At 51.3% G+C, this 18,014-nt stretch overlaps 1 protein-coding gene across 1 annotated transcript; it reads left to right on the plus strand.

The window, feature by feature from the left end:
• Positions 1-14,808: 14,808 nt before the first annotated feature.
• Positions 14,809-17,562, plus strand: LOC144720457 (small ribosomal subunit protein eS4-like). Its single transcript, XM_078597259.1, is given in 5 exon segments — positions 14,809-14,902; positions 15,729-15,861; positions 17,185-17,239; positions 17,241-17,294; positions 17,296-17,562. Coding segments are annotated over 5 exon segments (603 nt in total).
• Positions 17,563-18,014: the final 452 nt, after the last annotated feature.

Raw genomic sequence — 18,014 nt, forward strand, 5'->3', positions numbered from 1 at the left:
GATTCCAGTTGCGTTGTGCATCATGGCCAGAAATGCATTCCGGGTCACTGTGACTTAGTGGAGTGTGCCAACCATTACACCACCGCTCCCCAACACACAACAACAATTTCCATTTTCCACTAAGTGGTGTTGATATCACAGCACTTGCATCAGACGAAGTGCACTTTGAGTCCATGACTAGTATCAAAGGTTCACTGGCAGGAGGTCACAGGGCCGACTGATAAGTTACGGGTTAACTGAGTGAGATGATTGTCAGGTGGACAACCTGTGCTCCCCATTGCACCAAGCTTCTGTGTTTTAGCCGCCTGACGCTTTGTGCATTGGTGTGTCACTCCTCCATCCCCCAATGTTGCTGGAGGGCCGCTGCCTATAACTGCCTGTGAGCGTCCTTTTCTAGCATCCACCACAGAGGCTAATCTTGACACCAATAGTATTTGTCATCAGCAAATTAACTCAGATCCAAGTTTTACTGTAATACATCAGACCATCTTTTCTCGAGAACATGCCTTGCTCATTTCGCTCCCCCTATCAAGCCCAAACATAAGCTTCTTAGACATACAGTGCTTGGATATGACCAAGCCATGCCAGCCTCGTCTGCCAAAAGAGATCACTGATGGAACTGTCCACATCTTTCAATATTTTGTGATGTCCTCATGCTATTTAGTTTTGTTAAGCCCAAGGTGGATCATAGGCAGGCCAGTCTGAATGTTCCAAGCTGCAGCACGTGTTCCTATAGATTAGTCCATAGAGAATAGAGAGCATGATTGTAGTTTAGAGAACCTGGGGCTTTGTGTGAAGTGACATGACAGGCATTTTCCTCATTGTGTTATGTAGCCGATAGTGCAGTCTTCACACTTTGTAACAAGATGCAATAGAATCTCCAGCTTCTCAGAGGAATTGCCAATTCATCAGCATGAATCATTTTGTTGACCAAAACATGTCAACTAGTCTAGGAGCCAGAGGACATCCCTGTCACACCCCAAAGTGAACAGGGAATGGCGTTGACTCCCTGCCATGCAACATTAAATGGGTCTGGCTATCATCATGGAGGTCCTTAACCATCACAAGCAGCGACTCAGGGACCACAGAAGTAAAAAAAAAACTGCCCTCTTAATGGCATCATAGGCCTTAACCAGGCCTATAAATCAGAACTGTAGGCCCTGTTGACATTTCCTGCACCTCTACTATAGCAGACAGAGAATATGGGGTCTGTGCAGGACCGCCCTTTCCTGAAACCACTCGAGGGCCCCACAAGCTTCCCCACACACATAGAGGCTCACACAAACACAACGATCCCCTGTTTAACCACACAGACTGCTGGACAAGTGCTGTTAGTGAGCAACTACTAAGGGTGACTTGGCACACACGGGGATGGTGTGGTCAGCATCACACCTGGCTGCCTTTGACTCCAAATTGCTCATTTGTAGACCTCACAGAAGGTATAGTAGCTATTTTACAGCCATATAAACCTAGGGGAGGTCCATGACATACTCAGATACCACTTGCCACTGTGTGCTATTCTTGGCTGGGACTTGAACTCGGGTCACCAAATTCTAACACAGTCTTCTAACCATTGCACCACCACTCCAAAAAAAACAAAGACAAAGATCCCTTCATATATGAATAGTCTTCAAAAACGGTTGGGGCAAGTGCTGTTGGTGAGCATCTATGAAGGCTGGCACAGTACACACGAGGGTGGGTGGCCGCAAAGCCCAATGTTTACACACCGCACCAGGTACTCGTGTAAGGCTGAGGCGTCATAGGGGAGGCAAAAGCTGTTAGGATAATTGTTACGGATCAAGGTCGTGAGCGAGAATCGAACTCGGTAGTTTGGTTTGTAGCGCAGTGCGCTAACCACGACACTACGACTCCACCATTCCACATGCGCACACATAACACATTCTGTGTGGTCAGATTTTACATCTCTTAATGGCAGTATCTTTAGTGCCCTTAAGCAAGCTTAAATAGCTCGGGGCAAAGACCATCAATGAATATGGGATTGACACTATGTCTAGACATTGTAGATAGTATTCGGTTTCTATGTGATAACTACACCGGCATTGCACACTTGGCTTTACTGTAGATGACAGCAGATTTTTTTTTCATATTTGAAACTGTTGTTGGGCATCGGATATGTAATCTCATTATCAAGAACATCAACCCACTTTATTGTGTAGTTACTGAAGAGCTGCAGTCTGATAAAATTCTATCCAGGTCTTCCATCATTTGTTACTCAGCATCGATAATGTATGCGTGCAAAGAGGCACATTCAACAGCAAACATAACAAGAATCTCAGCATAACTTGCATACAAAGATGGCATCTCCGATTCTTGAACGCATTTCTGCACGTAATCTTTTTCATGCGCAGTCTTGGCTCCAATGCGTATGACCTCAGCATCGTTTATCCGCTGGATGGTGTTTCTTCTTTAGACCAGAGATTCTCAACCGCGAGTCCACTGACACCCAGGGGGAGAATAGCTAGTTAGTGCCCTCTAGCAAGGGTGGAGCGGGTGGGGCGGCTGCCATGGGTGCCCCCTTTGCATTCTTGGAAGCGAAGCAGAGAGTGGTGGCTGGTGGTTGAAATGTTTGGTGGGGCGGACCCAACGTCGCAATAGCTGGGGGCAAGGGGGTGCGGGATACGAGGATGGCACCTTGCCCCGAGCACCCACACGTCAAGCTACGGCTCTGAGAACTGGTATCATTACAAGTCGACTGAAGGCGAAGACGAGGTTGGTTTATGGAGTCTGCAAAAGGAAAGGCGAAGTCTGTTGCGCGCAGATTTGCATGCCACCGCTTCGCACAACCTCCTGCAACCTCTGATCTGGTGTTCAACCATCTGTATCGACCTTGAATGTGTAGAATTACTTTTACATTTGAGACTCTTCTAAACAAATACAGCACTTGCTGTATTTGAGACCCCTCCCCCGACATTTTAATGGTGGCTGTAAAGAGTCCTCGGTCATAAAACATTGAAACTCCAGCTCTCACATTTTTATTGATTGTAACCCTGATCTCATCATATTGGGGCTTTTTGTTGTCGTTGGGATTTGTTTTACCTCGTTTCTCCATACTCTCTGGTTCTTTCGGTAAAGTCACGTAGATAGAAAAAATAATAAAAGAAAACACGACGTTTCTCTCTTCTCCAGTTTTCACCTTCATTTGATCCTTTGTGTGGTTTTGGGTTTTTCTTTTGTGAGAACCCCGATTTCCGATCCATGTGTAATAGCTGACAGTATTCATTGCCCGAAGACGAGAGGCACAAACCCATCAGCATCACACTTAGCAGCGCCGACGACATGAGGATGATGTCGTAAGTAACACTTATGGTCTTAATAATTATAGGCTTAGCGTGTTTTGTCCTAACGACCTGTCATTCCTGTTATAGTGCCTCAACTCTGGCTCTAGGCTTGAATCCTAGCCCTGGCTGACGATCTTCAGAAATACACTAATAGCACTACATTACACCCGTACTGGCATGCACTTGTTTTTCCTGAAGGCAATGCATGGCCTGCAGCAATAGCGCAGCAGGTAGCAATTATGCGACGGCGCTACTCACTCCGCTTGTGTTTCAACGATTCGTTAGAATCGAGGGTCATGGTTTTATTCAAGTATTAGTCAATCTTTTTTTTACATTGTGATGAAAATAGCAGCATCTAGTGGCTGCGGGGGTCATGTGAACTCATTAAATAGAATATTTAATAATACAAAATAATATACAACCCTTTGTCAATAAACTTGCTGGACAAAGGCCCATTCATTCAACATCGTGTCAGTCATGGAGGCTGTTTGGCTATACTTCACCACACTGCTCTGTGTGGGATGGTAAAGGGAGGGCCAGGGACCAGTTCATACATCACCAACCACTGATGTTAGCCCTGGCTGGGAATGGAACTCAGTCCGCCACGTCCATAGCACTGTGCACTCGCCAGTTACTCGCTGGATCACTTCCAACATACGTGGAGCAAAATCTAAAAAAAAGAACATCCTTTCTCGTACATGTAGTCTTATGATTCTACTGTGAGCTAAAGAGCAATGTTAATGTATTACTCGGTAAATCGTTAAAGACCTAATATATACGGTTAAATGTTGAAGTTGTCTATGAAATAGTTTTGTTACGAGCTGCGTTCGTGTTAAATCACAAGCCATGTTTGGATACCGTGACGTAGAAGTTGTTTTTGCAGCTGGTTAATGTAATTGTGACAAACACATAAGGGTCCAACTCTGAGACGCCTTTGACATTGGCCAGCGTTCGTGCTTTCTGAATCTCCATCAGCAGCAAATCCCAACAGCCTAGACGTGGTCTATAGCAGGCACACTTTAGACCTGGAGGCAATCGCATTGGCTGTCTCTATTTCCAAGCAGAACCCATGGCAAAGTCATTGCTTCAATTGTAATGTGTGCTTCATGACAAAGCGTATATATGTTAGTTTCACGGCCACGTGTGGACCCATTGCAGCGTTAAGGCCTCCCCATGCTGTGTCAATCTTGGACGTCTGTTTGACCACACTTAACTAAGTTGGTCAGTGCAGGTTTGATGAAGGGAAGGGCCCAGGATCAGTTAAATATCACTCCCGGCCAGGAATCGAACTCAGATTGCCGGGTTCAAAGTGCAGTGCACTCACCACTGTGCTCACTACCCTCCCTCCCCCGTGTAGAAATATTCCTTTATTTATATAATGGTAAAATGATACCCTAATTGACTGAGTTAAATAGCCTTATCACTTTCATTTGACAAACTGTTTGTCAAATATTTACCCGAACCCTTTTAACCCAATGGCTCTTAAGGCAGAGCTTTGCCTACACAATGTGTTTGCCACGAAAATGTTTAAACGCCTTTGAAAGGCTATTTTTAAAAAGCAAATCTACAAGCTTGTTTGGAAAAAAAGGCAATTTTTCATTTTAATTTGTAATTATTTTGCTTCTTTGTTGTGAAAACGGCCCTCCGTTGCTCGCAAGGATCTGCTTTCAGTAACTACCTCGTTTGTGGAATAAACAATGGTACCTCCCTGGACCTAAAAGAAATATACGAGTATAAGTTTCACTAGTTTACCTTTCCCTGATGGAGAAAGACTTCCTTCCAAGCCAAATGTTATAATTTTGAATGAGTGTGCATTTGATGGCAATAACGAATACATGTGCTGCACTGTGACACACTAAGAACCTTGCTTCTCTGTTAGTTTTTGTTTTTTTATGTAATCATTGTTGGCATTGCAAGAGTATTCTAGGACACATTTCTTCTTAATAAATTAACAACATCTCAACACACTCGTCAAAAACATTGCGCTAAAATAATATATAACATGCGACGTTTCGGGCAATGTCCCTTCTTCATACGATACAAACTAAATTATGTTTTTATTTTACCAGGTAGTGCCCATTGAGCTGTGTAGCTTTTTTCAGATGCGACCTGGCCACAAATGTATTGCAGCCAAATGCTCTAAACGCATTGTCCTAAACTTAGAGGGAAAAACCAAGAGAACCCTGGGGGAAATCCACGCGACCACGGGGAGAAAATGAAACTTCAAATATACAGGCGTCAAGGTCGAGATCGAACCCACCGCCTCATGTATATCAGGTGAGGTCGTTAACATCTCGCCACCGTGGCGAGATGCCATGTATATGCATTGACTTGTTTTTGTTCATTATTCCCATTGCCTCGGCACCTTGCCTATTTAAAAACTGGTCCACTATTTTTTTTAATGTAATTAGGCATCGTGGTGTTAAGTGTATTCTCCAAGCATTGTGAACTCAGTCTCTCTGGCCCCTCAGTTTATGTACCACGAAGTAGGACCAAGTTTCAGATTACATTTTTTATTTGCCTGCTGTAAATTCCCACCTGATAAGCCAGGTCGCTTCTGAAAAAGAGCTCAGATCGCCTTACTTGGTAAAATAAAAAATAGTTTAGTTCGGTTGTATTTCTCTTAATGACACAATGTTATTGACGCCACAGTGTTGAGTTTGTTTGTTCATTGATCTTGGGATTTGGTTCGGGTCTCTGCAGTGCACAACCGGAATGAACACATGCATTGCCATTCACATTGCGAATGTCATTGACAGACGTGTGTAAATCCAAGCCTAAAGCATGTTCAAGTGCATGGGCACACACACACACGAGACACACCCATTCCACACGGAGGCATAAGACAATGTAGGGTTTGTCGCTTTCTGATGTGTTTTCGGGTTGTCCCGCTCGTTACCAAAAGAACGTTAAGCGCGCAACGGTGACAGCTTAGCTCGCAGTAAGTAATGTTTGTACTTACTGCCAGCTAGGTTGTATTGTTTATACATTTTGGTCAGCGACTGTAATGCACATGAACAAGGTACACACTGGCAAACATGCAGTCTCTTTTGCAAACGCAAACACAGCAAACACATTGCGCAGGCAAACCTAGACGGTGCCATTGTACACAGGCAAAGGTCCCCCGTATACCCTAAGGCAGACTGTTGGGGCAAGTGCTGTTAGCGCGCACCTATGCCCAACATCACCCCCGACCGCATTTGTCTCCCCATTTGTGATTTTTACACACTGCGCCAGTATATGCATTTAAGGCTGAGTCGCCCTAGGGGAGGTCCAGGACCTGTTCTCAGATATGCATAACTGATGTTGGCCATGGGCGGGTAATCGGGTCGCCGGGTTCACAGCACAGCGCGTTAACCACTACACGACCGCTCCTCACAGGCACAAAGACAAAGATCCCCCGAATAGCCTTAACAGACTGTTGGGGCAAGTGCTGTTAGCGAGCACCTACTGAGGCTGGTACGACACACGGGGGGGGCGCTGGTCAGCACCACGCCTGGCCGCCTTTGTCTCCCTAGTGGCGATGCTTACACACTGCACCAGGTACTCATTTGAGGCCGAGTCGACCTAGGGGAGACCCAGGACCGGTTCAGATAATCGCCATTGGTGTTAGTGTAGGGGTGTTAGAGAGAGAGCCCGTTATGCATGGCAGCTTATGGCAAACAAACACAGTGGGCGGGGCTACGTGAGTGCACGGGGAGGTGCTCTCTACGACGTCCGCGCCAGGTACCCCGGGGGGGCTGATTCGGAGTTATGATCCCCCGGGCCCCACCCCTCAGCGGGGGGTTGGGTATAAAAGGGGATGTAGCGGAGGGCTCGGGGTTCTTGTTAAGCTAACCAGTGAAGACTGAAGACGTCTTAGCTAGAGCCCTGGACTCCCCTGGTTCGCCGTCCTTATCAGGGCTGAACAGGACCGAGCCAGCGGCGTGGTCCCGAGATCCAGAGCCGGTGCTCTTGTCAGCGCTGGTCTGGGACTCAGGGTACCGGGCCCGACTTACCAGTGTCGGGCCAGATAGCCTCCCCTAGCCCGTTAGAGGAGGACTAGGAGGCAGGCTAGGAAGTAGCTAGCTCGTGTATCCCCAGCTAGCCGGGTGAGGGGGCCGACACCCCCTCTAGTGTTGTATGCCACAACTGTGCTGTGTGAATAAACCCGTGTGCCTCCAACTCCGGCGTCCAAGAGTCGTGAACTCTATTACATCTGGTGTCAGAAGTAAAGATCTACGAACATGGACACGCGCCGGACAGCTCGAGTCAGGGTACCGGAGGGGGAGGACACCGTTGCAGTCGGAGAGCCCGGGACGGCTGAAGAAAACACGGAGCAGTCGGGGTCGGATGCGTCCACACCGCAGCAACAGGAGAATGGAGAGCCGTCGACAGAGGGGCTGAGGCAGGCGCACGCTAAGCTGGCGGAGCTGCTGTACGCCGCTGCCGCCATGCTGGACCAGATCACACAGCTGGGGGCTGCTGGACCGCCACGGGGCGACGGCAGCCGGCGACCACAGCGCCTTCCCGCCATTTCGACGGAGCACCACTTTGAAAATCCCGCCATCGCCGCAGCTGCTGTTGAGGGCATGGCCGGGTTGAGCATCGAGTCCAACGGCGGGCATACAGTACCTGCCGCGTCATCACCAACGGACGGCACGTCACCACGGGTGCAACCGGCGATGCCATCGGTTGTTCGAGCCGCGGCACAGCCGGGTGGGGGAGACGGAGTCGTGGCACAGCCGGGTGGGGGAGACGGAGTCGCGGCACAGCCGGGTGGGGGAGACGGAGTCGCGGCACAGCCGGGTGGGGGAGACGGGGGAGTGCGACCTTCCACGGCAGCCGCCGCGTTACATCAGCGGCTACCTCCACTCAAAGAATTTGTGGGCGAGGAAGGCGACTGGGGTGGCTTCCAGCGGCGCTTCCTCGCTCACCAGGAAATGGCGGAGTGGACGGACGCCGAGGCTCTCTGCGCGCTGCCGGCACTCCTCGACAGCGACGCCCTTGCCACTCTAACATCGGCACCGAAGGAGAGGCGCTCCACGCTGCAGACGGCGATGCAGCTGCTGGCTGCGGTCTACGGTCCGCCGTCGGACTGTCGGCAACTCTTTTACGATCGCCAGCGGGGGGCAAAGGAGTCGCCCCTGGCGTACCGCACAAGCCTCCTGGCACTGGTGAAGGCGGCCTTTCCACGGATGGACATCGAAGGTGTCGACGCCATGGTCACGGAAAAGATACTCCTGCTGGCGGACGACTTGGAGATCGTCATCGTCGCACAAGACGACGCGGAGATGTGCTCCCTCCAAGCGGCACGACTCCTCCACGCAAACCTGCTCGCGCAACGATGGAAGGCCAGCAAGGTGGCGAGCGGGTGTGCCGTGGCTGCAGCCACCCTCCCGGCGGAAGAGATTTGCGCCATCGACCATCAACGGCAGCAGGGAGCGGGAGTACGGGCGGACCGGGGCGGTTCGAGCCATCTCGACCATCCATCGTCTTCGCCAGCGCTCCCGCGCTGTTACAACTGCGGCATCCGCGGCCATGTCGCCTCGGGGTGCCGCTCTCCTCGGCAGCGGGGGACGACAACTCGACGGGACGCCGGCCCTCTTCCCAAGCTCCGTAATCATAACCCGGCGAGTCGCGGCACCCCTCATGTTTGGCCCACGCACACGCCCGTCACACACTCAAACACCGCGGCGAAGGGGGGGTCGATATCGCGCACCACCGCACCAACACGCACCACTCTGGGTACTCATATCGAACCCAGCCAGGGGTCCGTGTTGGCCCATCGTGTTGTAGCCACATCGTCGGGGTCGTCTGCCGTTGTGGGGCACATCGACGGGGTTGAGATGCGCATCCTGGTCGATACGGGAGCATCGGCGACCATTATTTCGGAATTGATTTACAATATTCTCCCTGTCCAGAGCCGTCCTTTGATGCCCATTAACGTGCCATTCTATGCTGCTAATGGGGGCTCACTTGGCATCATTGGACAAATTCGAGCCCAAATTTGTATCGGGGATATTAAATTGTCTGGGCCGATTTTTGTTTCCTCCTCGCTGGCGGTTCCGTGCCTGCTGGGGACGGACTTCCTGGCCAAAATGCCGATTAGGATATTAATCGACCAGGGATGCATCGAGCTCCCGTCGGGCCGACGCATGGCGTTTCTACCATCCCCTGTTACGAGTCGGACGGCGTTCGCGACGGTGCCGGCGTTCGTAGATAGAACGGTGCGCGTTCCTCCGGGGGCACAAATGTTGATTCCTTTGAAACTTCGGCGGCCTTTCGCTAAGGGCGTTGGGGCCCAGGGGGTTCTGCTGGGGCCGTCTAGGGCCGGGGTTAGTGGACCTCATTTACTTCCGGCCCAGACCATAGTGAGAGGGGACGGAGACCCCTTCATCACGGTCCTCAATGTGGGCTCGCAGACGGTGGTGGTCCCACAGGGGACCGTGCTTGCTCACGCAACGTCGGTGCCCTGTGAGGAACCCGTCGCGAATCACGTGAGCGCTGTCCCTGCGCCGCGACCACATTCGGACAGCGATGAAGGGTGGCTCGAGGCGCTTTGTGCGGGATCGACGGACCTGTCAAATTCAGAGCGTCAACAGCTTAAAACACTACTGCGGGAATTTTCCGACGTTTTCAGTCGGGACAAATACGATTTGGGCTGCACTCATCTGCTGCATCACCATATTGATACGGGTGACAGCGCGCCAATACGCCAGAATCCTTTTCGGTTAAGTTCCGCCGAAAAGGACCATGTCAAATCGGCTGTTGATGACATGTTAGCCGCCGACATCATTTCTCCTTCCACCAGCCCTTGGGGAGCGCCGATCGTCCTAGTTAAGAAACAGGATGGCTCGTTGCGGTTTTGCGTTGATTTTCGGCGCCTTAACAAAATTTCGGTGGCCGACGCATACCCGCTCCCACGGATGGACGAATCGCTTGACGCCTTGGCGGGAGCGCGATTCTTCTCCACATTGGATTTACTTTCGGGATTCTGGCAGCTTCCTCTGGACGATGATTCAAAGCCTAAAACTGCTTTCCGCACACCGCACGGCCTGTTCCAATTCAACCGGTTGCCGATGGGACTCCACTCAGCGCCGGCAACTTTCCAGCGTTTGATGGAATTAGTTTTGGCTGGATTGCAATGGGACTCGTGCTTGATTTATTTGGATGACGTTATCGTCTTTAGTAAAACATTTGACGAACATCTCCAGAGGTTGCGGGCGGTTTTCCAAAAGATTTTTGAAATTCAAACCCCAAAAATGTCATCTATTACGCGAATCGGTGCGTTATTTGGGACACATCGTGGGACGCTCAGGTATTGCTACCGATCCCGCCAAAACGCAGTGCGTCAGCTCCTGGCCGACTCCCACCTCGGTGGGGGAGGTCAGGAGTTTAATTGGCTTCGCGTCCTATTACCGACGATTTGTCGCGGATTTTGCGACGATTGCGAAACCCCTACACGCTTTAACGTCAAAAGGGGTTCGGTTCCACTGGGGACAGGAGGAGGAGGCTGCTTTCCGCTCCCTTCGGGACGCTCTGGTGAAAGCTCCTCCCTTGGTTTACCCCGATTTTTCTAGGCCCTTTTTGCTTGACACCGATGCGAGCAACACGGGTATTGGGGGCGTACTTTCCCAGGTGGTTGACGGCGTGGAACGGGTGGTCGCGTACGGTAGTCGGGTGTTGTCTCCTGCGGAGCAGAGATATTGTGTCACCCGTCGGGAACTGTTGGCAATTGTCTATTTCATCCAACAGTATCGCCCATATCTGTACGGTCGGCATTTCACCGTCCGCACAGATCATGCGGCACTACAGTACGCCCTGCGAGTTCAACAACCATCGGGACAATTGTCTCGATGGTTGGAGATTCTCCAGGACTTTGATTTTGAAACCACCTACCTAAGGGCATTCGCCACACCAATGCGGACGCTCTGTCGCGCATGCCAACCACCTCCGAATGTGCATGCCTCCTGGGGTCTGGACATTGCAGCCCTCCGGGGGACATATCGGTTCCGGTCTTGGCGGCCGCCGACGACGACGAAACATTGATTACTAATTCGATTGCACAATAGGGAAAAGATTCCCTGTTGGGGTTGCCCGTCACTGAATGGGGGCGCCTCCAGATGGAAGATACCTCCCTCTTCGGGTGGCGTCGTCGCGTCGGCGGTGCTGGGCGGGGGAGGGGTGATGCCGACGCATGGGAAATGGTGCAAGGTCTGCTGATGCATTGGGATGGGAAATCCCGTCGACACCGGCTGGTGGTCCCTTCTGGGTTGCGGGGCAAGGTGATGTGGGCCGCTCACGAGCGCCTCCTACACCTGGGGACCCAAAAGACCCTCGCCTTGCTCCAACTTGATTTTTTTTGGCCAGGCATGACGAGGGATGTCGGGGATTTATTGGGGTCATGCCCTCGGTGCGCGCAACGAAAACCGCCAGCACGGGAGTCAAACCCACCCTTGCAATCAATCAAAGTGTCCAGAATAAACGAGCTTGTCGCGCTGGATATTTTGGGCCCATTCCCCGCCACCCCCAGGGGCAATAGATATTTGTTGACTGGTGTGGAGTATTTTACGCGCTGGCCTATGGCCTGGCCCCTTGCCAACCAGTCGGCAGCAGCCATCGTGGAGGCCTTTGTTCAGGGATACGTCCTGGACAAAGGTGCTCCGGAGCGGCTGCTGACCGACCAGGGCAAAAAATTTTCCGGCAAACTACTCCAACAAGTCTGTGAGCTCCTGGGCACGAAGAAAATTCGTACCTCCCCGTATCACCCGCAAACTGACGGGATGGTCGAGCGTCTGCATCGCACCATCACGTCAATGTTGTCACAGCAGGTTTCGGACTCACAGACCAATTGGGACCTGCAAATTCAAGGGGTCTTGGCGGCATACCGAATGGCCCCCCATGCAGCTACGGGATTTTCCCCCTTCTACCTCATGTACGGCCGCGAACCTGACCCGCCTGTTCTTGCCCAGCTGCAGATCCCCGCGCCGCAGGGAAAAACTAAATTGGCTGACCATGTAAAATTTAATCTGGCCAAATTAACAGAGGCACGGGATGCTGCCATGCAAAACTCTGACCTCCGTCAGAAAGCGAATGAGCGGCTCAGACTGGGTCGGGCGCACGTGCTGCAGTGGAAGCCGGGGAACAAGGCATGGCTGCACTGTCCCCAGGTGCCACTTGCAACCTCCTCTAAGCTGGTGCGGCCGTGGCGGGGCCCTGTGGAGGTGGTCGAGGTTTTGCGCCCGCAGTGCGTGCGCATCAAATGGGGGAAGCGGCGGTGGTTCGTGCACCCCTCTAGATTAAAACCCTTCGTTGCGGTACACATCCCCACTTCACACACGCGTGGCCAAACATGTGGGGGGTCGACCGACTCACTGGGTCCGTCTCCGTCGCTCTCATCAAATGCCTTGCCGGCTGTGCCACCTCCAGGTGCATCAGGAGTGACGGGCTCACGCCCGATCACCCCTCCTGGGGATGCCAAGGGTCACGCGGCGTCGGATGAGGACTCACTCCAAGACGGACAGTTGCCACCTGACGGTCCGCCACCCGGGGTTACCCCGTGTGAGGGGCCCGCTGCAAGGACGCGCGCTAAAATGCGCAGACTGTTGTGAGGCCGGAACATGTGTACATAGGTTGTGTTCATTGTGTGTTGTGTGAGTGGTGTGTTCCCTGCTCATTGGATGTACATATGTTGGGTTCGCCATGTGTTGTTGTGTGGTGGATTCCCTGCAAATTGTATATAGGCTGTTTTTACGGAATTCGTATTTATTCGGGGGGGGGGGGGGGGTGCGTCGGGTTGTTTCTCTTCTCGCTGCTGTATTCTTGTTGTGTTCTTGTTGTTGTTCTTGTTATTGTTGAAAAATAGTGAGGCACACACGTGGTCAGGGGGTAAATGCGCTTTTATTGTCATTTTTTTTTGTATGTTGGCAGCCGGGACGGCTGCAAGCTATGCGGGGGGGGGGGGGTGATGTAGGGGTGTTAGAGAGAGAGCCCGTTATGCATGGCAGCTTATGGCAAACAAACACAGTGGGTGGGGCTACGTGAGTGCACGGGGAGGTGCTCTCTACGACGTCCGCGCCAGGTACCCCGGGGGGGCTGATTCGGAGTTATGATCCCCCGGGGCCCCACCCCTCAGCGGGGGGTTGGGTATAAAAGGGGATGTAGCGGAGGGCTCGGGGTTCTTGTTAAGCTAACCAGTGAAGACTGAAGACGTCTTAGCTAGAGCCCTGGACTCCCCTGGTTCGCCGTCCTTATCAGGGCCGAACAGGACCGAGCCAGCGGCGTGGTCCCGAGATCCAGAGCCGGTGCTCTTGTCAGCGCTGGTCTGGGACTCAGGGTACCGGGCCCGACTTACCAGTGTCGGGCCAGATAGCCTCCCCTAGCCCGTTAGAGGAGGACTAGGAGGCAGGCTAGGAAGTAGCTAGCGCGTGTATCCCCAGCTAGCCAGGTGAGGGGGCCGACACCCCCTCTAGTGTTGTATGCCACAACTGTGCTGTGTGAATAAACCCGTGTGCCTCCAACTCCGGCGTCCAAGAGTCGTGAACTCTATTACATTAGCTCTGAGCGGGAATCGAACTCGGGTAGCCAGATTTGTATCGCAGCGCTCTAACCGCGACACCACTATTCCCTCTAAACACATGCGCACACACATGCAGAGACGCACACAGACACATGCAGAGACGCACACACGCACACACAAGCAAGTGTGGCCAAAAGAAAACGATACAAGTCTAACCCTGTTCGACTTACAGCCGGCAACAGCAGCCTGTCTCGAACGAGATACGTGTACATGTTTTATCTCATGACATCTACTTCGGGACATGTCACAACAAACGTTGTTTGCATTTTTTGGGACGTTCTCCTTCTAAATAGGTATTGCAGCAGCACACTCGATCTAGTACACATCGGATGAATCGTCATCACATGTGATTAGAAAGTACTTTAAAACAACACAAGTCATATCATGAAGATGGTTTTCAGCTGTTGGCAATGATTACTGTATTTAACTTGATAGTCTGTAATGGAAAAACTCTGCAGAGCATGCTGGAAGCCACGTGTATTGTTTTTGGATTGTATTTAAAACAATTATTTACGACTTATTTCCTGGTAGAAAAAAACGCCAGTTAGTATTTTTTTAGTGCGTGTGCGTGTGTATTAATTAATGTAGAACAGTGGCGCAGTGATTAGCACACCGCGGCATGAATCCGACGGCCTGAGTTCGATTCCCGCTCACGATCAACGACAGCGACGAATATTTAAACTGGTCCTAGGCCTCCCCTAGGTCGCCTGAGCCTTAAATAAGTTACCGGTGTGGTGTTGTAAGCATCAGCACTGGGGAGACAAAGGCGGCCGGCCGTGGTGTTGGCCACCCACCCCCGTGTGTATGTGCCGTGCCGACCTTTAAAGGTGCTCGCGAACAGCACTCGCCCCACCAACAATCTGCTTTGGGGGGGGGAGGGGATTGTGGAATCTTTGTTTAAACGTGAAAGTGTTCTCCTAGAGCCTGCAGCATGCGACGACGACGACGATGATAATCGCCGCAGATTGCGCCACGGAAATTTCGTTCCTCGTTCCACTCGCCCCGGGGCAGCACGCGGGTCTCGCACGCCCATTGGCGCTTTGTGCGCGCACAAGATAAAGCATTTCTCTGCGGTGTAGATCTTTACACAAAGGCACCAGTTGGGGATTTTTACCCTGCCTGCTTCCTCGTCTCGATGTAATCGGTGGTGGCTTGCACACCAAACAACTTCCAGAGGCGCTCGCTCACGCCACTTTTGGAAAGGCCCCTTAAATCTACTGAGGATGTGTCGCCTCCTCTTCCACGCTGGCCAGAGACGCATGTCAAGAGGTGGACGTCACCCACACTTTATCCGACCACACGTGATCTGCCAATCGACTAACTGGTGTGCCCATTTGTACTGCTGCGTTGACAGAGGCGGAGGGGATTTAAGAAACCTGCCCCCATTGAATTTCGATTTAAAGCTTTCGTGACTGCAGGGATTCATCTTCTTGGTTCTTTCGGTAAAGTCACGTAGAAGGGAAATAATAAAATAATAAAAATAAAACATAATAAAATAATTCTCAAAGACAGCGTCTATCTTTCCGACAGACCTGTTCTTCACATGAGGACAGCTGTCTGCGTTGTGGCCGAAACGTCGTGAGAATAATTGTATAATGTTTTATTTTATTATTTTATTAATTCCCTTCTAAGTGACTTTACCGAAAGAACCAAGAAGAAAGCTGCCCCCATTGGTTCGACTGCCGCGCCTGTAGATCGAACTAGGGGGTTCAAGCCCAGTGAGCTCACCATCTCATTGCTGCGACAAATGTCTTGGAAAGTAGCAGGAACAATGTTACGTTGATATCATGTCACGACAAAACAGGCTCACGAAAATATGTATTTTTTTCATTTTGGTGTAAACTCTTACGGGCACTATTGTATCTTAGTATTGTTCCAACTCTTGTACAGAATTAAGCCGTCGGAGGAGCAAGCGTGCTGTCAGAAGAGTGAGCGTGCTGTCAGACGAGTGAGCGTGCTGTCGTGTGAGCGGCTGTGCAAGGCGTGCAACGAGCAGGTCACGTAGACACGTGCAAAATCACCCGGCACATCCACAGCGTGAAATGACAAAACTAACCCTAACCAATTGCAGGTGCCTCAGCCAACATTCCTCATATTACCGTACTAAAAAAAGAATGGGCCAAAAAATAATAATTATTGTATTCTTAACACGCATTGCAGATGCACTTCGGTGCAAACTTTATTTCCTTGCACGTGCAATGTTTGCAAGTTAAAAGTTAACCCGGTGTCCTATAGTGTCCTCTTTTACTACATTCACGTTACGGACAGATTTAAAGACTCTTAACAGAAAATACAACAAACGTAACTTGGCTTCACATGATGCCAATACATATTGACCAGCCACATAATCATTGCTCAGATGCCTTGAACTTGACGGCGATTGCTTTATATGTCCAGCTGTTAAGCAATGCCCTCCGAGTTTGACCCGAGACTCCGACGCGACGGATTGCCACGGGTTGTTTGTTTGGGGATTTTTTTTTGGCATTTAACCTTTGAAGGCCCTCCAACGTAGCACGTGCATTTGAAAGCAAGGAGCTCTTTTGAATTTCGGGGCCGACGGTGAGCAATCGTCAGACGGGGGAGAGAGGGGAGTAAACGGGGGGGGGGGGGCACATAAAGCAAAGCATTGAAAGAAAAAACTAAATGATGAACGAAGCAAAGTGCCGACTACACCGAGCATCTTCTTGTTTCCTCTGATCGTAAACAAAGAGAGCGAGAGAGGAGAGAGAGAGAGGGGAGATCGAGAAGAGGAGAGCGAGAGACTTTAAAAAAACTGTTATTGCCGCCAGCAGCAACAGCACTGGAGGCGATTTCGATATGAAATACACAAAGTCACCAAACAAATGAAAATAAACGCTACAAATCCAAGCGCTTGTGGCGCTATAAGCACCGCGCACAACACGAAAGAAAAGTCACGTGGTGGTGGTGGTCATCGTGCACGCCACGGCGACGATCGAGCGCTTCAGAAGGTGAACACGAGGGTTCCGTCCACGCTGGTTCAGAGGGCTTTTCCGGCTCCCCAGCGTTCGAAGAAGCCGTGCACGTCACCGACATGAGAAATGGGAGAGAGAGTTTCTGAGCTGACATTCAAAGAGCCTGAATTTGAAGAGGAACCCGAGAAATGAAGTGTCTGAAATTGGAAACATTGGATGTGTTGGAGTTAATATTTATTTATCGGTAGCTCTTCTGCATATGACTGCGTGAATAAACGATGTAAAACATTTTTTTAAAAAGAGGAGAGAGGGGAGAGATCGAGAGGAGAGAGAGGAGAAGGGTCGCTTCGCCAGCAGAGGAGGCCAATAATAAGAGCTGTGCAAAGTGAAGAAGGTTTCGCGTGGGAACGAAAGGGGTCCCCTTCCTGGTGAGGTACGACGCTCACAACCATTCGCTACCCTGACCCCCTCATCAAGGTCAACGACACCGCGCAGCTCGACCCTGGAGGATGGCAAAATCACGGACTTCATCAAGTTTGACGCCGGAAACCTGTGCATGGTGACCGGCGGCGCCAACTTGGGGCGTATTGGCGTGTTCGCGAAACGCGAGCGCCACTTGGGTTCGTTCGATGTGGCGCACGTCAAGGACGCGAACGCGTTCGCCACCCGACCGGGAAACATCTTCGTCGTCGGCAAGGGCCAGAAGCCGTGGGTGTCTCTGCCGCGTGGCAAGGGTGTCCGCCTGACGATTGCCGAGGAGAGGGACTAGGCCAGGGGTCGGCAACCAAAATAACAAGAAGAGCCATTTCTTTCCAATTCGGTACAAAATTCAGTATTTCAAGAGCCGCAATGCATCTGAGTACATACTGTACATACGTACATATTGTCAAGAAGCAGCCCGTAAAGAGCCGCATGCGGCTCCGGAGCCGTAGGTTGCCGACCCCTGGACTAGGCGGTTGTCTGCCATGCAGGTGGCCAGCGAAACGGCCTGCTGCTGCTGCGGCATCTCTCTCTTTTTTTACGATCAGTGGAAACAAGAAGATGCTCGGTGTAGTCGGCACTTTGCTTCGTTCATCATTTAGTAATTTTTTTTTTAACTTTGCTTTATGTAAACCCCCACCTCTCGTTCACTCTCTCGCTCACTCTCTCGCTCTCTCTCTCTCGCTCTCTCTCGTTCTGCACGCAGCCCTTCTCGCAGTCCGACGGCCTCCGACGGGTAGC

The sequence above is a fragment of the Lampetra planeri genome, chromosome 8, assembly GCF_965212315.1.
Source record: "Lampetra planeri chromosome 8, kcLamPlan1.2.h2, whole genome shotgun sequence".
NCBI lineage: Eukaryota > Metazoa > Chordata > Hyperoartia > Petromyzontiformes > Petromyzontidae > Lampetra > Lampetra planeri.